The following is a 17210-nucleotide window of genomic DNA, read 5'->3' as shown; positions in this document are numbered from 1 at the left end:
AAGAGCTTTAATCTATGCACATGTAAACATACACACAACCTTGTTGTTGTCAAACAAAAGGATGGGGGTGAGTAGGAATTATGCTAATGGTGAAAAGGGTATAGAGAAAATTTTGCTTTTGAAATCTGCAAGGATTTTTCTGACAAAATAACCAAAGGGACAGTGTTCGGTACGGAAGCAAGACTCCAGAATTAATTAATTTCCCTTCTCGTCCTCTGAGTTTTTCTGCCAGATGCTGAGGTGGTGAGGTTTTGCTTTCTCACAGCTAATTTTTTAGCTTATTTTCTTGGGAAATCCCTGCATTAAACCTCTGAGAAGGCAGCACAATCCAAACAAAGTTAATGTAACAAAAAGGTAAACTAAACCAATTGCTGCAGCAACATCCAACATCAAATTCCAGAACTTAGAACTCTGGAACACCTTATTCATGAGAGGGGTGGCATGTACATTTAATAAATTAAAATAATTTTTTAAAAAAAACATCACAAGCCACTTATAATGTCACTATCTGTTTTGTGTAGGAGAAACAAACTTTTGTGGCCTTCTCGGGCACTTTGAGTAAGTCCTTCTGGCCAACGTAGGTATTCCAATCTGGAGGTCTACACCCACACATATCCCAAAGGTGCTTTTTTCAAAAAGGCAACTGGATTTTGTTTTTCCTTGAAGATGTTTTTCACTTCTCATCCAAGAAGCTGCTTCGGTTCTGATTTCAGTTCAGTTAGAACTGAAAAATGAGAAACAAAAAGTCTTTAAGGAAAAACAAAGTCCAGATGCCTTCTGAAAAAGCACCTTTGGGATACCCGTGACCTGGATGACTGAGATTCTCCATAGACATCCATGCACATCCCAGGTCTGATCTTGGGTCCTGCAGCTCTTTTGGGACTCCGCACAGCTAAATGGGGATGTCAAGGGGTCAGGAGGCAAGTCAAACCCTCCATGAAGTCAACTAACCAGCTCACAACTAGGAGTCAGACTAACAAGAACTAGAAAGCTTTTTAATGTTCAGAAAAATCAAGGGTGCCTTAGGAATTGTGTACATTGCAATTCCAGGTCATAAACACACACACCCGTTTGAGGAAATTCATCTCAAGAACCTCAAGGATGGTGTCCTTCCATCTTTTCTGCAGGGGTCAACAGCTTGGAGTCTCCAAGGCTTATAGGAGACCCCAAACCTCTTAAGTGCCATCTCCATCTATCACAGCCTCTTTGAAAGTTGTGGTCCAATTGCATTTTATCAAGCAAGTGAAAGAAACAAGTGAAGCACCGGAAGAGCAAGCTATTAACTGACTGAATAAAAGGAATAAAAGGAACTGAAGGTGGATGAAATTAATATGAAAAGGGCAGCACATTTTGACCTGCTCCTGCCTAATTCCTTGACCTGGACCCAACCAACTCTTTGGAAGGAGACTTTCTGTCTGCATTAAGAAGTCACTTTAACAAAGATTGCCCACCCCAGTTTCTTTGCCAAGGAAGATCCCCTTGTCTATGGCCATGACTACTCACCAATGGACCGGATTCCTGGAGAGCAATGGATGCCTGTTGGACAGGAAAAGGGCTGAGCTTTCAACATCAGCAAGATCTCTCCAACCTTTCATGGGGAGGTTTGAAGGACTTCCCATCTTGCTAAGACTGAAGAGGAGGACTTGTGACTTTGATTCCCGTTTCCCCCAGCAAACATGCCCAAGGTCAAAGAATGACTGGTTGGTAATTCAAAATATCCAGACAGCCTTCAGTGGCCCCAGGATTGTGTCACCGGATCTCTTCACCAAGACACAAAGGGGTGGGGAGGACCAAGTGTTTTCCCCAGATTCTCCACTGGGGAGAAACCACTCAAGGAACTCAAGAACTCAAGGACCCTACCTTCAATCTCCGCCGGAAGTCTGTGGATAGCTGCGTCCCGTAAGCTGAGTACCAGCAGCTTCTGCTTCTGGACCAGTTGAAGACCACCTTTGCCAGCCGCTCCACGGATTTCTTTATCTCTCCTGTGAGAGTTGCCAACTACCAGCCTTCCTCCTGCCTTGTGGGTGTCCTTCCAAGGCACAGGGCACTGTAGGGCGATGCAGCATGATTCCGGAAACAGCCGCCTACCCCCCTCGCGATCCTTTGTAGACCTGGGGCCTATTTATAGCAGGAAGGGAAGGCCCAGCCTGCCTCACTTCCCCTTCTCTTCAGCTCAGAGATGGTTCTCAGCACAGTTCCTCCTGTGAGAAGCAGAAAGGAAGTGTTGTGTAGGAGTCCTCTGCTCACCTTTAAGGGAGAAAGAGCAAAGGGGAAGGTCCAACTGCTGCAAATGGGTTGTGGGTTGAGAAGAAGGACCTCTGGAAAATGACCATCTTAAACTAAACAGAGAAACTTGGAGGAACAGGTTGTAGACCTCAGATGGATTTGCCAAGCTAACTTAAATCCACTCAGTCTTTGAGAACCTTCTCCTGCTCCATGATGAAAGGGCTCCGAAACCCGTTGGCAGGTCTTCTGGTAGGACCAACCAAGCAAGACTTTGGGACAGCAGACACTTTGATGGGGAGAGGACAATTTGATGGATGCCTGCTTTGCTGTTTACCCTGGAAAGGAGCTGTCTGCACAAGTCTTGGGTGGACATTAAGGAACATTATCTAACCCTGTCCTTGAGCATTGGGTCAACTTCAGAACTTCCTAAAAGTCAGTCCCTGGTCTGGTCTCTAGTCAGTTGCAAAAGAGGCTCATCCTGTCACCCAGAATGAGAAGTTTCCAAGCGTACATCAGATGCTAACAGAAGTTGAGCAAAAATTCTGCTCAAGAAAATTCCACTCAGTGTTTTGTTTATTATTTGCATATTTCACTCTGTGTTTTGTTCATCGCAAAGAAAGAGGAAGTGCATCGGATGTTAACAAGAGACACACACACACACACCCTTCCTTGGCTGACAATCTCTCAAAGTCTGCTTCGCATTGTGAGATATTTGCTGCAAATCACTTTTTTACGGCTCTCGTATCATCACGAGGACTAGAAACCTGATTTTTTAAAATCTCTGATGATAAAAGTTCTCAGAAAAGATGAGGGTTGCGCTTGCAATCCAAATGCATGGTTTTTATTTGGAACAGCAACAGGCTTCAAATCCATGGAGATGGCTGACAGTATTGGAATCTTATGCGTAATGGCCCAGTCCCTCGTTTAGTGACTGCCTCATTTGCAGTGACGGTAGCGCTGAAAAAGTCCCTGGGTGACTTAATCCTCGGACTGACCACTTTCATAGTTGTAGTAAAGCAAAGGAAAGTGAAGTCAAATCAGTTCCTCTTAGTGACCGCTTAACGCCAGTCCCAACTGTAGTCACTAAATGAGGACACTTAGTGAGGACCTAGGAGGATGCTCACTTTATCGTTGGTTTCTAGAAGTGGGGGGGGGTGGGGGAAGAAGAAGATGGCAGAGAAACAGGGTGAGATTTTGGACCTGTCATTTCATGTTTCCCGTGAAGTCTTACAAGTCAAGCATTGTCTCCGCTTGCTGAGTCAGCAGGCTGAGTGCAAAGTCGTAAAAATTTATTCTAAATGGGTCCAATGATTTTATTCTCCAATCATAAATATGGAATTTAATTAGCGGTTTGCTGATGATGAAGTTAGCAGGGCAGACGAGACGGGTAGAGACACCCGCAGTTTTCAAGTACAAAATGACACAAACATGAAACAAAAACAAAAATAATATTTGAGGAACCCAGCGAGAAACACCTCCCCCCCCCACACACACTTGATGTTCTAATTCAAGATTTGGTCCTTTGAGCCCTGGACCACTTCTCTATTTCCTGGGTGAAAACTGCAAGGGGGGAACAGCTGGGGTATGGTGGCTGATTGCCTTGGGAGTTACTCACTCAGCAAAGTTGAAAGGCGCCCTTGAGGTCATCAAGCCCAGCCTCCCGCTTGGCGCCGACGAAATGTAACCCCAACGAAGCTATCTGCTACCACTTCATCCCAAAACACAAGCAGTCCTTGACTTAAAGCAACTCGTTTAGTAACCGTTGGAAGTTACAGCAGCCCTTCTGACCGTTTTTTCATTCTTATGACCGTTGCACCGTCCCCACGGTCATGTGATCAAAATCCGGATGCCCTGGCAACTGGCTCATATTTATGACGGTTGCATAGTCCCAGTGGCTCACGTGATCCCCTTTTGCGACCCTCTGACAAGCAAGGTCCATGGGGGATGCCAGGTTCATTTAACGACTGCATAACTAACGTAGCTGCCGCAGTGATTCACTTATCAGCTATAGCAAGAAAGGTCGCAAAATGGGGGAAAAATCATTTAGCAACGGTTTGGCTGAAATGTTGGGTTCAGTTTCGGTCATAAGTCAAGGACTATCTCTATGTTTCCTACCTTTTAGTTGTTTTAATAAGTTCAGTGGATCTCCTGCTGCCTGATTCCACTTCTCAGCTGCTTAGAGATCAACCTTCTCTGTGTTTGCCATCCTATTAATCAGTTTCCCCCCCCCGCCTCTCTCCCTGACAGTATTTGTATCTCCCAGCTTTTGTTCTCGACAAAAAACACCGGAGCTTTGTCTTAAAGGAGAAAGGGAGGGGAGGGGGTTGAATGGGACTTTATGGACCCCCATCTTTATGTTGACTTCATGGCAATACAATGGCGGTTTGGCTTTCTGGGGCCAGTTCTTTGAAACAAACCACTATTTACAGCGCCCACCTCTTTGTAATGTTTTGACAATGCTTTGTAGATGTAACCTTTGCAACACAAAGCAGATCGGCCCTTGTGAGCCCAGCAGTGCCAAGCCGTTTTCCCCTGGAGGGGTTCCAGAGAAGCTGGCCGGATGTTTTTCAGAGCTGTTGGCTAGAGGATGAAGGTCCTGGACTGACATTGTTGATAAGATTTTGTCAACCTTTCATATTCTCTTGTTTTGGCTCGGCTGATTCCCCACGCGGCAGATAGTGAAGAGAATTGATTGGGAGGCATCCAGTACCATCGCTTTGCTCTTTGATCGCAACCTTTGTCAACCTTTCACATGTCCTGGGATCCCAACTCCCAGGGTTCCCAGCCACTCCATCACTGGCCGGTGGCCACGATGACAAGGGATACTGGGAGTATCTAAGGGATGGTGGAGAGAATTGCACAGTAAATCACTATAATTTCTAATGGCGGTTTGCATCCGTTTCTTGGGTCTTCTTCACCCTATTGTCTGGGCTGCTTCTAGGTTTCTAAAGTCAGTGTCTATCCGGGCTGCAAACATCTGAACAACCACTGGAGGGCAGCAATGGACTGACATTTTCTGTGCATCCGCTGCTCCCTGATGGTCCCTTTGAGTATTGCCGCCCAGAGATAAGGTCATCCTCATTCTCCCTGCTTATAACCATTTATTATTCCCCTGCAAGAATTGTGCAAACTCCTGGTTTACTTTTCTATAGTCACCTCCTGGTTTTTTCAAAGCATCCTGGACACCTGTTAAATGAAGAAGCATCCCAAAGAAAAAAAGAGTTGTGAAAAACAAAATAAAACAGGCAAGAGCAGAACATATTTTGAAACTCAGCTGGTGCTATTTCCCCGGGGCTGTAGTGGAAAGGAATGTAGCTCAAATAAAATAAAATATAAAATAAAATAAAGAGGAAAACATGTTGGTGCTTCAAGTAGTTTCTCTCTTCCCTTTTTTTTTAAAAAAAAATACACAACTATTTGGCTTCCTGCCACCAGCACCAATTATACACTTCAGAGGGCAGCCCATTAAACTTCCAAAAGCTTACTAACAAAGTGAAACAGAAAAGCTCACCCCTCCCAAATGTTCACCTCTATTAAAATTATTGACCTGAGCTGAAAGGGGGGGGAGGGGAAGGGAGGGGCAGAGAGAGGTTGAATGGAGAGATGGAGATGCTGAAAAACTCCTCTAGATATATTGCAGATGGATCTACAGAAAGTCTCCTAAGTAGACCTTGAAATCTGATCTTAAATGGAAGAGAAGAAGATGAAGAAAAAGAATCCAGAAAGCCAAGGACCTGGGGCATTTTAATGACCCCTAATTAGAGGTCAATGTAATCAGATTTCCATGTAATTACAAAGAGGAGGGAAAAAGCATAGAGTTGGGAGTTATACAACTTGTTGACATGGTTGGAAGACCTGAGAAGATCATCTATGGTCATGAAGGCCCTCATGAAGGACTTAGACCTGGCAGGAACTGGGAAGAGGTAAAGGACCGCCAAGATCCCTTCTAACTCAGTTATTCTGTTATTATGATGAATGGTTGCAGGAACCGTGTATGTCTAGTCTTATGAAGAGAAAGATTAAGGGGGATATGACAGTTGAATTCAGTACTTGAGGGGCTGCCACAAAGAAGAGAGGGGTCACGCTATTCTCCAAAGCACCAGGACAAGAAGCAGAAGACAAGATGCAACGGATGGAAATGAACCAAGGAGAGAAGCAACCTGGAACTGAGGAGAAATTTCCTGACAGTGAGAACAATTGATCAGTGGAACAACCTGCCTCCAGAAGTTGTGAATGCTCCAAACACTGGAAGTTTTTAAGAAGAGATTAAATAGCCATCTGTGTGAAATGATATGGTGCCTCCTGTTTGAGCGGGGGGGGGGGGGGGTGTGGGGGTGGGGGTGGGGGTGTTTGGACTAGAAGACCTCCAAGGTCCCTTCCAACTCTTGTTTTTCAATCCTCTCAATCCAGCAAGGAAGAAGAGAGGAAGCCCCCCCCACTCTTCCCAAAATTATTTGCTTGAAATATTTGTATGCTGACTTTGTCCTCTCAGGAGTAAATGCAGCTGGCCAAGAAAAATGATAAATTTACAGTTTGCAAATTGAAGGGAAAGCCAGAGAAACGTAGCCTGCTGTATAAATGAAAGAGAAGATAAACAAGAGGCCGACTTTTGAGGACTTGAAATTCAAGGATGTAGATTTTTTTTCCCCCATCAACTTCCTAACCTTTTTCAAATACAATCTGGACATAAAGAGAATGTTTACATGTGTAAAGAGTGTTACATTTGCAGATGACAGGTGCCGTGTCAGCCGGTTTAATTCTTGGTTATAAAGGATTTGCATATCTGCTTTCCATGCTCCATCATTTTCTTTTGGGGGAGAAACAGAAATAAGGATCCTTTGTTTCCGGATGGAGATTTGGGGTGCTCGTCATTCCAGAAATTCAGAATAACAGAATTGGAAGGGACCTTGGAGATCTTCCAGTCCAACCCCCACTGTACCATTTCAGATAAATTGTTCAATCTCTTCTTGAAAACCTCCAGTGATGGAGCACCCACAACTTCTGGAGGCAGGTTGTTCCACTGGTTAATTGTCCTCACTGTTAGGAAATTTCTCCTTAGTTTTAGGTTGCTTCTCTCCTTGATTAGTTTCCATCCATTGTTTCTTGACTTGCCCTCTGGCATTTTGGAGAAGAGCTTGACTCTCCTCTTCTTTGGGGCAGCCCCTCAAATACTGGAATACTGCTAGTGTCCCCCCTAGTCCTTCTTTGCACTAGACTAGACATATTTAACTGAATGAGGCTGCTATTTATTAACCCATTAATGTCAAACACATTTGCTGGGTTTTCTAGAATGCAGGCAGTGCACGATTTCAACCGTCTGTTTAGCAACTGCTTGAAGTTACAAGGGCACTGAAAAAAATAACTTACGAACCAGTCCTCGGATTTACGACCATTGCAACATCCCCATGATCACGAGATCCAAATTTGGATGCTTGGCAACTCCACATCTATTTAAGATGGTTGCAGCATCCCGAGGTCACGTGATCGCCATTTGCCACCTTCCCAGCTGGCTTCTAACCAGCAAAGACAATGCGGGGGGGGGAGCTGGATTCGCTTAAGGACGGTGTGATTCACTTACCGACTGCAGGGATTCACTTAAACAATGATGTTTGATCCTTTGGGTTTTTGTCAAATGATGGCAAATCAATTTAATGACGAAAATGAATAAATGCATGTCACTTGAACTCAGCATCCAGACGAAGACTGTCATTCTGGTTTGCAGATAACATTTGGGCACTCTGTACAAATCTGACGAGCTGGGGTTGCTAAATCTAGTTTATCTGTAAATAGAACATACATTCAAGAAAACTGGAGGCAAACCTTTGCACAAATATTTACACGCATGAAACTTAAAAAAAAAAACATAAATGGAATCAGAATCCCAATAGAGTAAAAATGAATTGGCCCCAAAGATACACACGATGTAGAATGCCAAATAAATTGGGCACTTCCTGGAAATTGGAGACTGCTAGAAAAAAACTCGGCACCATGAAGCAAAACAAACATAAGCAGCAATTGGAGCACAGCAAACTTGATTCTTCCTCATATGAGAAATGCTGGGTTTGCTGCCCAAAAAAATAAGGAGAAAAAGAAAAAAGAAAAAAAGACTCAGAAATGTTCAGGCAGGTCTCTTAAAAAAGAAAAGATAACAGTAAGTGGCTCCCCCCCCCCCAAAATAAATAAAAACCAGCAAGCTTGACAGGGAAGATTGTCCAGAGAAAACAGCTGAGCTATCTGGGCCAGATATTCAATCCTCCTGTAAAACCCAATTATTATTTGACTATTGTTATTATTATTTTGATGAGCTATGATTGCCTAAAAGGGGGCAAAACAGAGATGGGGGGGGGGTGAAGGAAGATTTGCTAGCAAAGTGCTAACAAGGGATGAGATGGAGAGAGAGAGAGAGAGAGAGAGAGGAAGAAAGAAAGAAAGAAAGAGAAAGAAAGAAAGAAAGAGAAAGAGATGATAGAGAGGTAGACGATGGGAGAGAAGAGAGAGCAGAGATAGACACAGAGAAAAAGAGAGAGAAAGAGAGAGATGATAGAGAGACAGATGATGAGATAGATGAAAGAGAGAAAGAGAAAAAGAGAACAAAAGAAAGAGAGTGAAAGAGAAAGAGAAAAGAAAGAGATAGATAATAGAGAAATAGACAAATGAGATAGATGAGAGAGACATACAGAGATAGAGAGAGAAAGAGAAAAAGAGCTAAAGAAAGAAAAAAGTGAGAGAAAGAAAGAGAAAGAAAAGAGAAAGAGAGAGAGTGAGATGGAAGAGCTGTAGGCAATGACTTTTTCTTTCTTGAGCCTAGTATGAAATGACAGCTATGTCTAGAAGCAAAAGCAAAAGCCTTCAGAGGGATGGCAATGTGTGATCACACTTCTCCAGGCCTTTTTTTTTTTACCTCCTTCCATCTCTTTCAGATTCCTTTTTTCCCCTCTCTCGTTTTTTTTGCAGAGTTGAAACAGGCCAGATCTCTCTCTCTCTCTCTCTCTCTCTCTCTCTCTCTCTCTCTCTCTCTCTCTCCTCAAGCTCTTTCACTTTCTTTTTCCCTCTCTGTCTCTCTCTTCCCCCCTCTCTCTCCCTCTTTTTCTCTCCTCCCCCTCTCTCTTTCCCTCTTGTTCTTTCACTTTATCTTTTTCCCTCTCTCTCTTTCTCCCTTTCTCTTCCCCCTCTCCACCTTGTAGGTTTTGTTTTGCTGTTTTCTGCCCTTATGGCTGAAATAAATGGTTTCACTTGATATCCAGTGGACTTCCAAAGGTTGAATATAAATCAAAGCAGTCGATGAATCAGACCACGCTCTCCGAGATGGGCCTATTCATTATGCTAAGCCATGGTTAGCATAACAAGGTCTGTCCGCCTGGCTGGGTTCTTCTCACTTTGCATGATCCTCAAGGATGCCTCCTGGCCACAAGCATCACAACGCCAAAACCAAACAAATAGTTGCCACCGAACAAAGTGGAACATCTGGTTGGTCACACAAGGACCCGCTTTACGACTGTCTTGACGTATGACTGTAACTGGGAAGCTCCATTACCGTCATAAATTGAACCCAATCCTCTTGAAATGACTGTTGCAGTCTTCTTTGTCCTGTTAATTGTTAATCCCGTTCATTTATTTGGAAGTTTATAAATCCAACTCTGCCTTTTTATCAATTTTGATTCTTTTCTTTTTTTTTTTTTAACCGGTGTGGAATGCAAAAAGTTTTTAGTTTGTCATTCTGGAGCAGGAAGGGAGTCCCAGGCCAAAGCAAATATGTTTGCTAATTAAGTGCAGTTTTTTTGGACTTAAGAACAAGAGTCTCCAGGAGGAGAAATCCGGCAGTAGAAAATAGAATGGATTCTTGCCTATTCTTGAGAGTCCAAAAGACAGGAAGCGTCAATGAATTGATTCTTTTTTGTTTTTGAAAGCAGACAGAACTTTCCGTTGACCCATGGAAAAGGAGATTTTGGGGGGGGGGCTGAGAGGCCCCAGTCGCCTCCAATCCTTCCCTCCCCATAGCTGAGGACTATGTGACCTTCCTCTGGGGAGAACCAAGAACTTGTCACCTCTGTCCATTCCAGTTGTTAACCATTCTGGAGAGCATGAAGAAGACGCCTACGAAAATAACACCTCTGGATTGAAAAAAAAGCCATTAAAAAGCTCTGATTTAAACCTGTCGTAAAATCCCAAAGTGCCAATGCTGCATTTGAGGGTTTCCAGGCGCAGGGAGAGAGAAAACTATCCATTTTGAGGCATCATCACTCATCTTTCTGAGGCGTGCATGAACTCATACGCTCCCATCTAGCTATAATAAATATTTCTGGGCTGGTAAACAATTTCATTTCCTCGGCAGGATCATCCAGTGGATCCTCTTTGGGTCCTTTCTGGGGGAGAGACAGGATGTGGCTGCTTTACTTGGAACCTGGACTTTCGGATGGATTCCGGCAGTCCAAAACGTTGGCTTCTTTGACCCATAAGAAGGTGAGGTTGGGCTAAGGCTAGGAAGTTGGTTAAATGTCAGTGAAGTTGGAGTGCAGAGGGAACTGAAGCAATAAATGTGCAATCTTGTTGGTTTCCTTCCTTCCTCTCTCCCTCTCTCCCTCCCTCTCTCCTCCCTCCCTCTTTCTTTCTTTCTTTCTTTCTTTCTTTCTTTCTTTCTTTCTTTCTTTCTTTCTTTCTTTTCTCTCTCCCTCCCTCCCTCCCTTCCTTCCTTCCTTCCTTCCTCCCTTCCTTCCTTCCTCCCTTCATTTCCCTGAGAATCTTGTGGGGTACCAGTTCACCTAATCAGGAAGATAGACAGGTATCCTGTTCCTGTCAGGTGAGGGCTACTATTTCTATGAAAAAGCTATGTTTCGCTTTGTTTTCATCTTTTGATTTTTTTTTTTTAATCAGGGATGTTTCTTTGGCCAGGCCACCAGTTCCACTTTGAGGAACCCCTATAGAAAAACCCAACTAAAAACCCTGGAGAGATAGCCGGGCAGATTCACACAATATGCAAAGAGAAAATGTGTTTTGCTTGTTTGTGCACAACAAGATGCTTACTTTAAACTGTGGCTTACGACTTAATGTGGTGCAAGAATCCACACCCCACTGCAATTTATTCAGCCAGCTATAGTTCAGTTTTTTCTTCTGCTTCAGCCCTGTCTACGGAGCCACTCTTGAGGGTAGATGCCGCAGTGGTTTAACAGTTTCCCTTATAGAAATCTCACCTACCCCCTCCAATCTTTCTCCTTCCCCCTTGCAAAGATGCCACCCACCCACCCTCCGTGTCGCGACATGCCGGTTCCTGCTCGAGTGCCCCCCTTCCTTTTACAGAACCCACCGTGGCACATTTTTCCAATGCGCGGCAAACCTGATGAATAATTAACGCTAAACTCAAACTTGTCAGAAATAAATGAACAGAGTCCATTCTGGCAATGCTGCATCCTATATTTATTCTTTATCGCCTTCACTTAGAGGACTGCTAATCCACAGCAGCCAGCCTGCCTTGGGGCCTGAATGCCAATAGGTGGATGTTCTATAGGGCTGTCCTAGGCTTTTACAATGGAGAAGGAAGGTGTGTGTGTGGGGGGGGGAGGGAGGGAGAAGGCTGGTTCTTTTATAGCTCTCTCTTCTTTGGAGTCTTTAAAAGAAGCTGGGGGTGCAACTTTGTGTAAATGGCGATGCCTGTTGAGGCTGCCTTTGTTCGTGCAATGCACTGAATGCAAATGTCACTGGGTTAGGCTTGGCAAACACAGATCGGATGAACATATCAGTATTTATCGCTTAATGTATTGTGCGGAAGCCGCCAATGGCAGCTTACTTAATAAAGCATGGTTAAGCACTTGGGGGCTGAGCACCAATTGCATTCTCTATGTGGTTGACGGTGTCTGCAGCCGGTGCTTGGATCCAGTCTCAGTCTGGCCTGGCCCCAGACAGATTTTTCTGGTCCCTCACATACCCATCCATGATACAGGAGTCAACAATGTAGTTCTAGGCTGCATTAACAAGAGGGATAGAATCAAGATCACGCAATGAGTTAATACCATTCTTCAATGCCTTGGTAAGGCTACACTTGGAATACTGCATCCAGTTTTGGTCACCACGATGTAAAAAAGATGTTGAGACTCTGGAAAGAGTGCAGAGAAGAGCAACAAAGATGATCAGGGGACTGGAGGCTAAAACATATAAGGAACGGTTGCTGGAATTGTGTATGTCTAGTTTAATGAAGAGAAGAACGAGGGGAGACATGATAGCAGTGTTCCAATAGCCAAGAGGCTGCCCCAAAGAAGAGGGGGGTGTCAATCTATTCTCCAAAGCACCAGAAAGCAGGACAAGAAGCAACGGATGGAAGCTAATCAAGGAGAGAAGCAACCTAGAACTAAGGAGAAATTTCCTGACAGTGAGAACAATTAGTCAGTGGAACAACCTGCCTCCAGATGTTCCAAAGGCTTTTTCAAAAGATAACTGGTCTTTTTTTTTCTTTGAAGATGTTTCGTTTTTCATCCAAGGAGCTCCTTCAGTTCTGACCTGGATGACTAAGCATCTCCATAGACACTGGCTTCTACATATTGTGGGTGCTCCAACACTGGAGGATTTTAAGAAGAGATTGGACAATGGGGAGGGGTGGACTAGAAGACCTCCAAGGTCCCTTCCAACTCTGTTATTCTGTTAATCACTTGCAAAGGCATGCTGAGAAGCGCAGGCCATTTGTGAAGCTGCTTTCCAAACTGTGCTCTAAAGACCTCAGATCTGATTTGATGGATGAAGTCTTCTTTGCCTTCCATTTTGGCAGGAATGTCCATTGCTTCTTCGAACGTGCGTGTCCTGCAAATTTTATTTGCCCGTTTGCTGCTTCGCGGCCCATGATTGTGGGATGCTTTGTTGCTCTAGTTTTGCGAGGCAGCTGTGCCAAGCCTCAGGAGAAACTAAAGATGGAGAGAGCGGTTTGCCAGAGACATTGAACATGTTGTTAGGAAGGACAAAACTCAGAATTACTCTGTGTTATTTTTGCATGAATCAGATTCCGCACCATGAAAATCCTGAGTCAAATTTCCCATTACTTTTACTATGCTACACGGAGGATAAATGACATCGCTGCAATCAAACTTGGCAATGTGGCATTAAAAAGCCCATTTAAATAAAACATGTAGCTACATGTCATGTTGCGAAGTGCTCTGGAAAAAAAAACTTACTGTCCTAGAATAGAGCATTCACATATTTTATTCATCCCGCAGACTGTTGTTCTCTCTTTTATCCATGGACTAAATTGTACACATAGCGCAGAAGGGTTTATCTAAAACAAAACAAAACCCTCCAATCATCCGATCCTTGTCAGATTGGGCTTAAGCTAAACCAGAGCTTGTAAACTAAGACTGCATTGGTGCATCTTTTTTTTTTTTTTTGTAGTTTGGGCAGTTGCCTTGTGATATGATTCTCTCCAAACGATGGGGACATTCTTAGGTTTTCCCATTAGATGTTTCCCCAAGGTAGCATCTGCTTGAGTGAGTGGTGTCTCACTTTATAGTTCAAAGGATTCTTTAATAAGTCATAACTGAGGTTATTTGAGGGCGCGACCATTTAACAGTGTTTGAAGTGAGCATTGCTGAAGAAAAAAGAGGCTTGTTTTATTACATGACATTTTTGAGGTATAATTCTTGGTAAGAGGAGGATCCCAGAACAGAAGAGGGGGGGAGAAATCTTGATCCATGTAGAAGCAGAGACAGAGCCTGCAGGTGGAGTCAAGAGAGGAATTAGCCTGAAGTCATTACATTCCCACAAATGTAAGTCCAACCCCTCTTGAATTCTGTAAACTCTTATCTCGCACCGATTTATTGGTGACTGTTAGTTGACTAGTTGACTGCGTATAGATGTGAGCAATGCATCAGCTTAGCTGGAGTTTAACATGTAGTCCTGATTCTTTGTCTCTCCCAGAAGACCATCCTGGGCTCTTGTTAGACATATTGTCCCAAAATAAATCCATTGAGATCAGGCCCAGACCAAGAATGACATAGAACAATCTAGTCAAAGTTCAAAGTCTGTGGAGATGCTCAGTCATCCAGCTCATGTCCCAAAGGTGCTTTTTCAAAAGGCAACTGGACTTTCTTGTTTTCAGTTCTGAACTGAATAAGCTTCTTGAATGAGCAACAAAATGACTCCAAGGAAAAAACAAGAAAGCCCAATTGCCTTTTAAAAAAGCACCTTTACAATAGTCCAGGTTCAGTTCTTTCCCATCCGGTAGACAGAATCTTGCCAGACTCAACCCTTACTACTCTCACCCCAATGGATATACCCTGAGAGATTATAGGAAGTAGCTATGCTAACTCTCTTTCTCTGTCTCCTATCCAGTTCTGGGCTGTGCTTTTTCTCATTTTAGCCCCTTTTCTGGAATGTGCTCCCTTCTTCCTGGGGAACAGCAACTCCACTGTAGTCTATCACACCACTTCCCCTTCTGCAGACACCAACCATCACAATGGGATCCATCTGGAGATGCTTTGAGGAAGCTGTGCACAGTTCCTGCAGAATCTTGGAACATCTTCGGGCCTCTGGGACTGAAGTCTCTGCAGGAATTCTTTTGGAGAAGAACATCCATTCCGGAGCAAGCACACTTGCCTCCCAATATGGCTGCTTTCTGTATGTCGTGAATCGATGCCAGATCAGATTATGAGACAATAGTTGCTGGAAGGCTGGGTCTGTTTGATATGCAACTGAGCACCGAATCTGTTATATTACTTTTTGAGAAACATATTTTCAGCGTCCCCGGTTTCATCACTCTGAGGCGCATGCATTTCCCCCCCCCCCGCTGCTTGAAATTTGCCAGATTGAGTTTTTAAGCCCTTGATAAGTAACGCCAGCCAAACATTTAACTAAGACGCAGCTGTACGTGCACACAGACACAGTGGTTTTAAACTCAGGGAGCTCATTAAGACCACAACTAAAGACAATCCTGAGTAAACAGAAGCGTTGTCAGTTCAGTTCCTCTCCGCTCTGGATATTTTTCCAAACAACAGCTCCAACGTTTGACAATCCTCGTCACTTGGTTTCGGGTGCACGCTGGTGATTAGTGAGCTACATTCGTTAGTTGAAAATCTTTGGCTTGAGAAGCGAGATGTCCCCAATTAAAGAAACTAGAGTTTTACAAAGTAGGGAAATGATATAGAACGGGCCATCTTAGACAATGACCTTACACGATGAAATATTTGGACTTGCAAATCCTACAAGGTCCAGTCTGGTAAAAAAAACCCTACCAATTAAAACAAAGAGCTAGGTTAGTGCCATAAAGGTAATCCTCAATTTATAGCCACAGCTGGGATCAGAATTTCCACTGCTAAGCAAAGTGGTTTTTAAGTAAGTTATGCCCAATTTTATGACCTTTTTGTCATGGTTATTAAATGAACCATTTCATCTGAGATTCCAGGTGCATGTCTTCCAACTGGACTGGGCTGGTATATTTTTCAGTCTCTGGTGTAAGGATACCAGGAGGAGGAGGAGGAGGAAGAGGAATGATGGTGAAGTAGAAGTAGAAGTAAGATGGTGGAGTAGAAGGGGACGGAGAAGGAATGGTGGTGGAGGAGGAGAAGGAGGAGGAGGAGAAGAAAAGATGGTGGAGGAGAAGGATGAGGAATGATGGTGGAGGAGGAGGAGAAAGAGAAGGACAAAGATAAGGAGAAGGAAAAAGAATGGTGGTGGTGGAGAAGGAGTGCTGGTGAAGGAGAAGGAGAAGGAAGAGAAAGAGAAAGAGAAAAAGAGCTTTGACAGTTCTTTGGTCCTGATTGATCCTAGCGCTCTTTCAACCTGCCTCAGTTCAGCTGCTAATATTTTTTTTTCATCCTTTCACCACAGGCTAATAAATCTTGGAAGTGAGGAGGAAATGGACACCACACAAATCCACGGAGAGCTGACTCCTTCACAGCTGTATCCAGGTCAACTTACTGCAACTCCTTCCAAAACTGATACTTCTAAAAAGCTTTTGAATATTCCAAGAAGTCCATCCTCAATGTTTTAGGATCTTTAAATTAGAAGGAATGACTAGATAATAAATAAGAAACAGTGCTGGCTGAGGAGAAATAAGTCACTGTTAGCAGTAGATTAATAGTTCATTTCTATTTCTCCACCAAGATTGTCCTCTGGGGAGCCAGAGATTTATCTTCAAGTGAAGCCAATCTGCAGGGAGTGGTGCTCCTGCTAGACACCTAGACACCATCCGTTGTTTTTGACTATATCCAGCACCACCTTCCTCTTTCCTCTGTCTTCTTGTGCAAATGTCCACACAGAGAATATGAAATATTAAATATCAGGAAATAGGTCCTTGTCCCTGTAAGTAGTTCATCTAATTCTGACTGGGAGATGAAGATAGGGTGAAGGAATACTTAACTGGGAATACCTAAATGTAGCGAAGTCCTTCCTTCCTTCTTTCCTTCCTTCCTTCCTTCTTTCCTTCCTTCCTTCCTTCCTTCCTTTCATTTCATCTCCTTCCTTACTTCTTCTCTTTCATCTCCTTCCTTCCTTCCATCCATCCTCTCCTACTTCCCTCCCTCCCTTCTTTCCTTCCCTCCTTCCCTTCATTTTATCTCCTTCCTTATTTCTTATTTCATCCCTTCCACCATCCATCCATCCATCCATCCATCCATCCATCCATCCATCCATCCGCTCTTCTACTTTCCTTCCTCCCCATCTCCTTCCTTCCTTCCATCTTCGACTCTCCTTTCCTTCCTTGTTTTTCTTGATCCAAGACAAATCTCAGGCTTTCATTCAATGAAAATTTTAGTATCGATGGAGTCACTTTTTGATATTATAAGTCACCATTTTTGCCTAGCTAACATGCTAACTTGATGGCGTAATCCTCTAAAATCACCTAGCATGGCTGGCTGGAGAATTCTGGGAGTTGAAGTCCACAGATGTTAAAGTCACCTGGGGTTGACCAACCATGCTCTAAGGAGGGATCTTGTGGGGAATCAGGGCTTTGACAGCTTGGGTCCCCTTTACATGGCTTGGATTGCACATAGGCAGAAAAAGAGCCCTTTTCC

General features: G+C 43.7%; 1 protein-coding gene and 1 long non-coding RNA gene across 6 annotated transcripts in view; one reads left to right on the top strand and one right to left on the bottom strand.

The window, feature by feature from the left end:
• CARD11 (caspase recruitment domain family member 11) overlaps positions 1 to 17210 on the bottom strand; it is a 78525-nt gene that overhangs the window by 35762 nt on the left and 25553 nt on the right. For 3 of the 5 annotated variants that reach the window (XM_039360755.1, XM_039360758.1, XM_039360756.1), the window contains exons 3-5: positions 7805 to 8006; positions 1861 to 2201; positions 1504 to 1629 (exon numbers count right to left, since the gene is read on the bottom strand). In XM_039360755.1, the coding sequence (XP_039216689.1) occupies positions 1504 to 1570 (67 nt within the window). In that variant the 5' untranslated portion in view covers positions 1571 to 1629; positions 1861 to 2201; positions 7805 to 8006. Of the gene's footprint in view, positions 1 to 1503; positions 1630 to 1860; positions 2202 to 7804; positions 8007 to 9760; positions 9861 to 17210 lie in introns of those variants that run through there. The other 2 variants (XM_039360757.1, XM_039360760.1) reach the window with 2 other exon arrangements.
• Positions 8095 to 16493, top strand: LOC120315811. The gene is made up of 3 exons (XR_005558781.1): positions 8095 to 8377; positions 10559 to 10686; positions 16027 to 16493. It is a non-coding gene; the product is annotated as an uncharacterized LOC120315811 (long non-coding RNA).

Source organism: Crotalus tigris, unplaced genomic scaffold, assembly GCF_016545835.1.
Source record: "Crotalus tigris isolate CLP2741 ecotype Arizona unplaced genomic scaffold, ASM1654583v1 scf7180000019173.45859301935:6455823, whole genome shotgun sequence".
NCBI lineage: Eukaryota > Metazoa > Chordata > Lepidosauria > Squamata > Viperidae > Crotalus > Crotalus tigris.
Note: the sequence above shows the minus strand (reverse complement) of the source record. Positions and strands in the feature narration are given on the sequence as shown.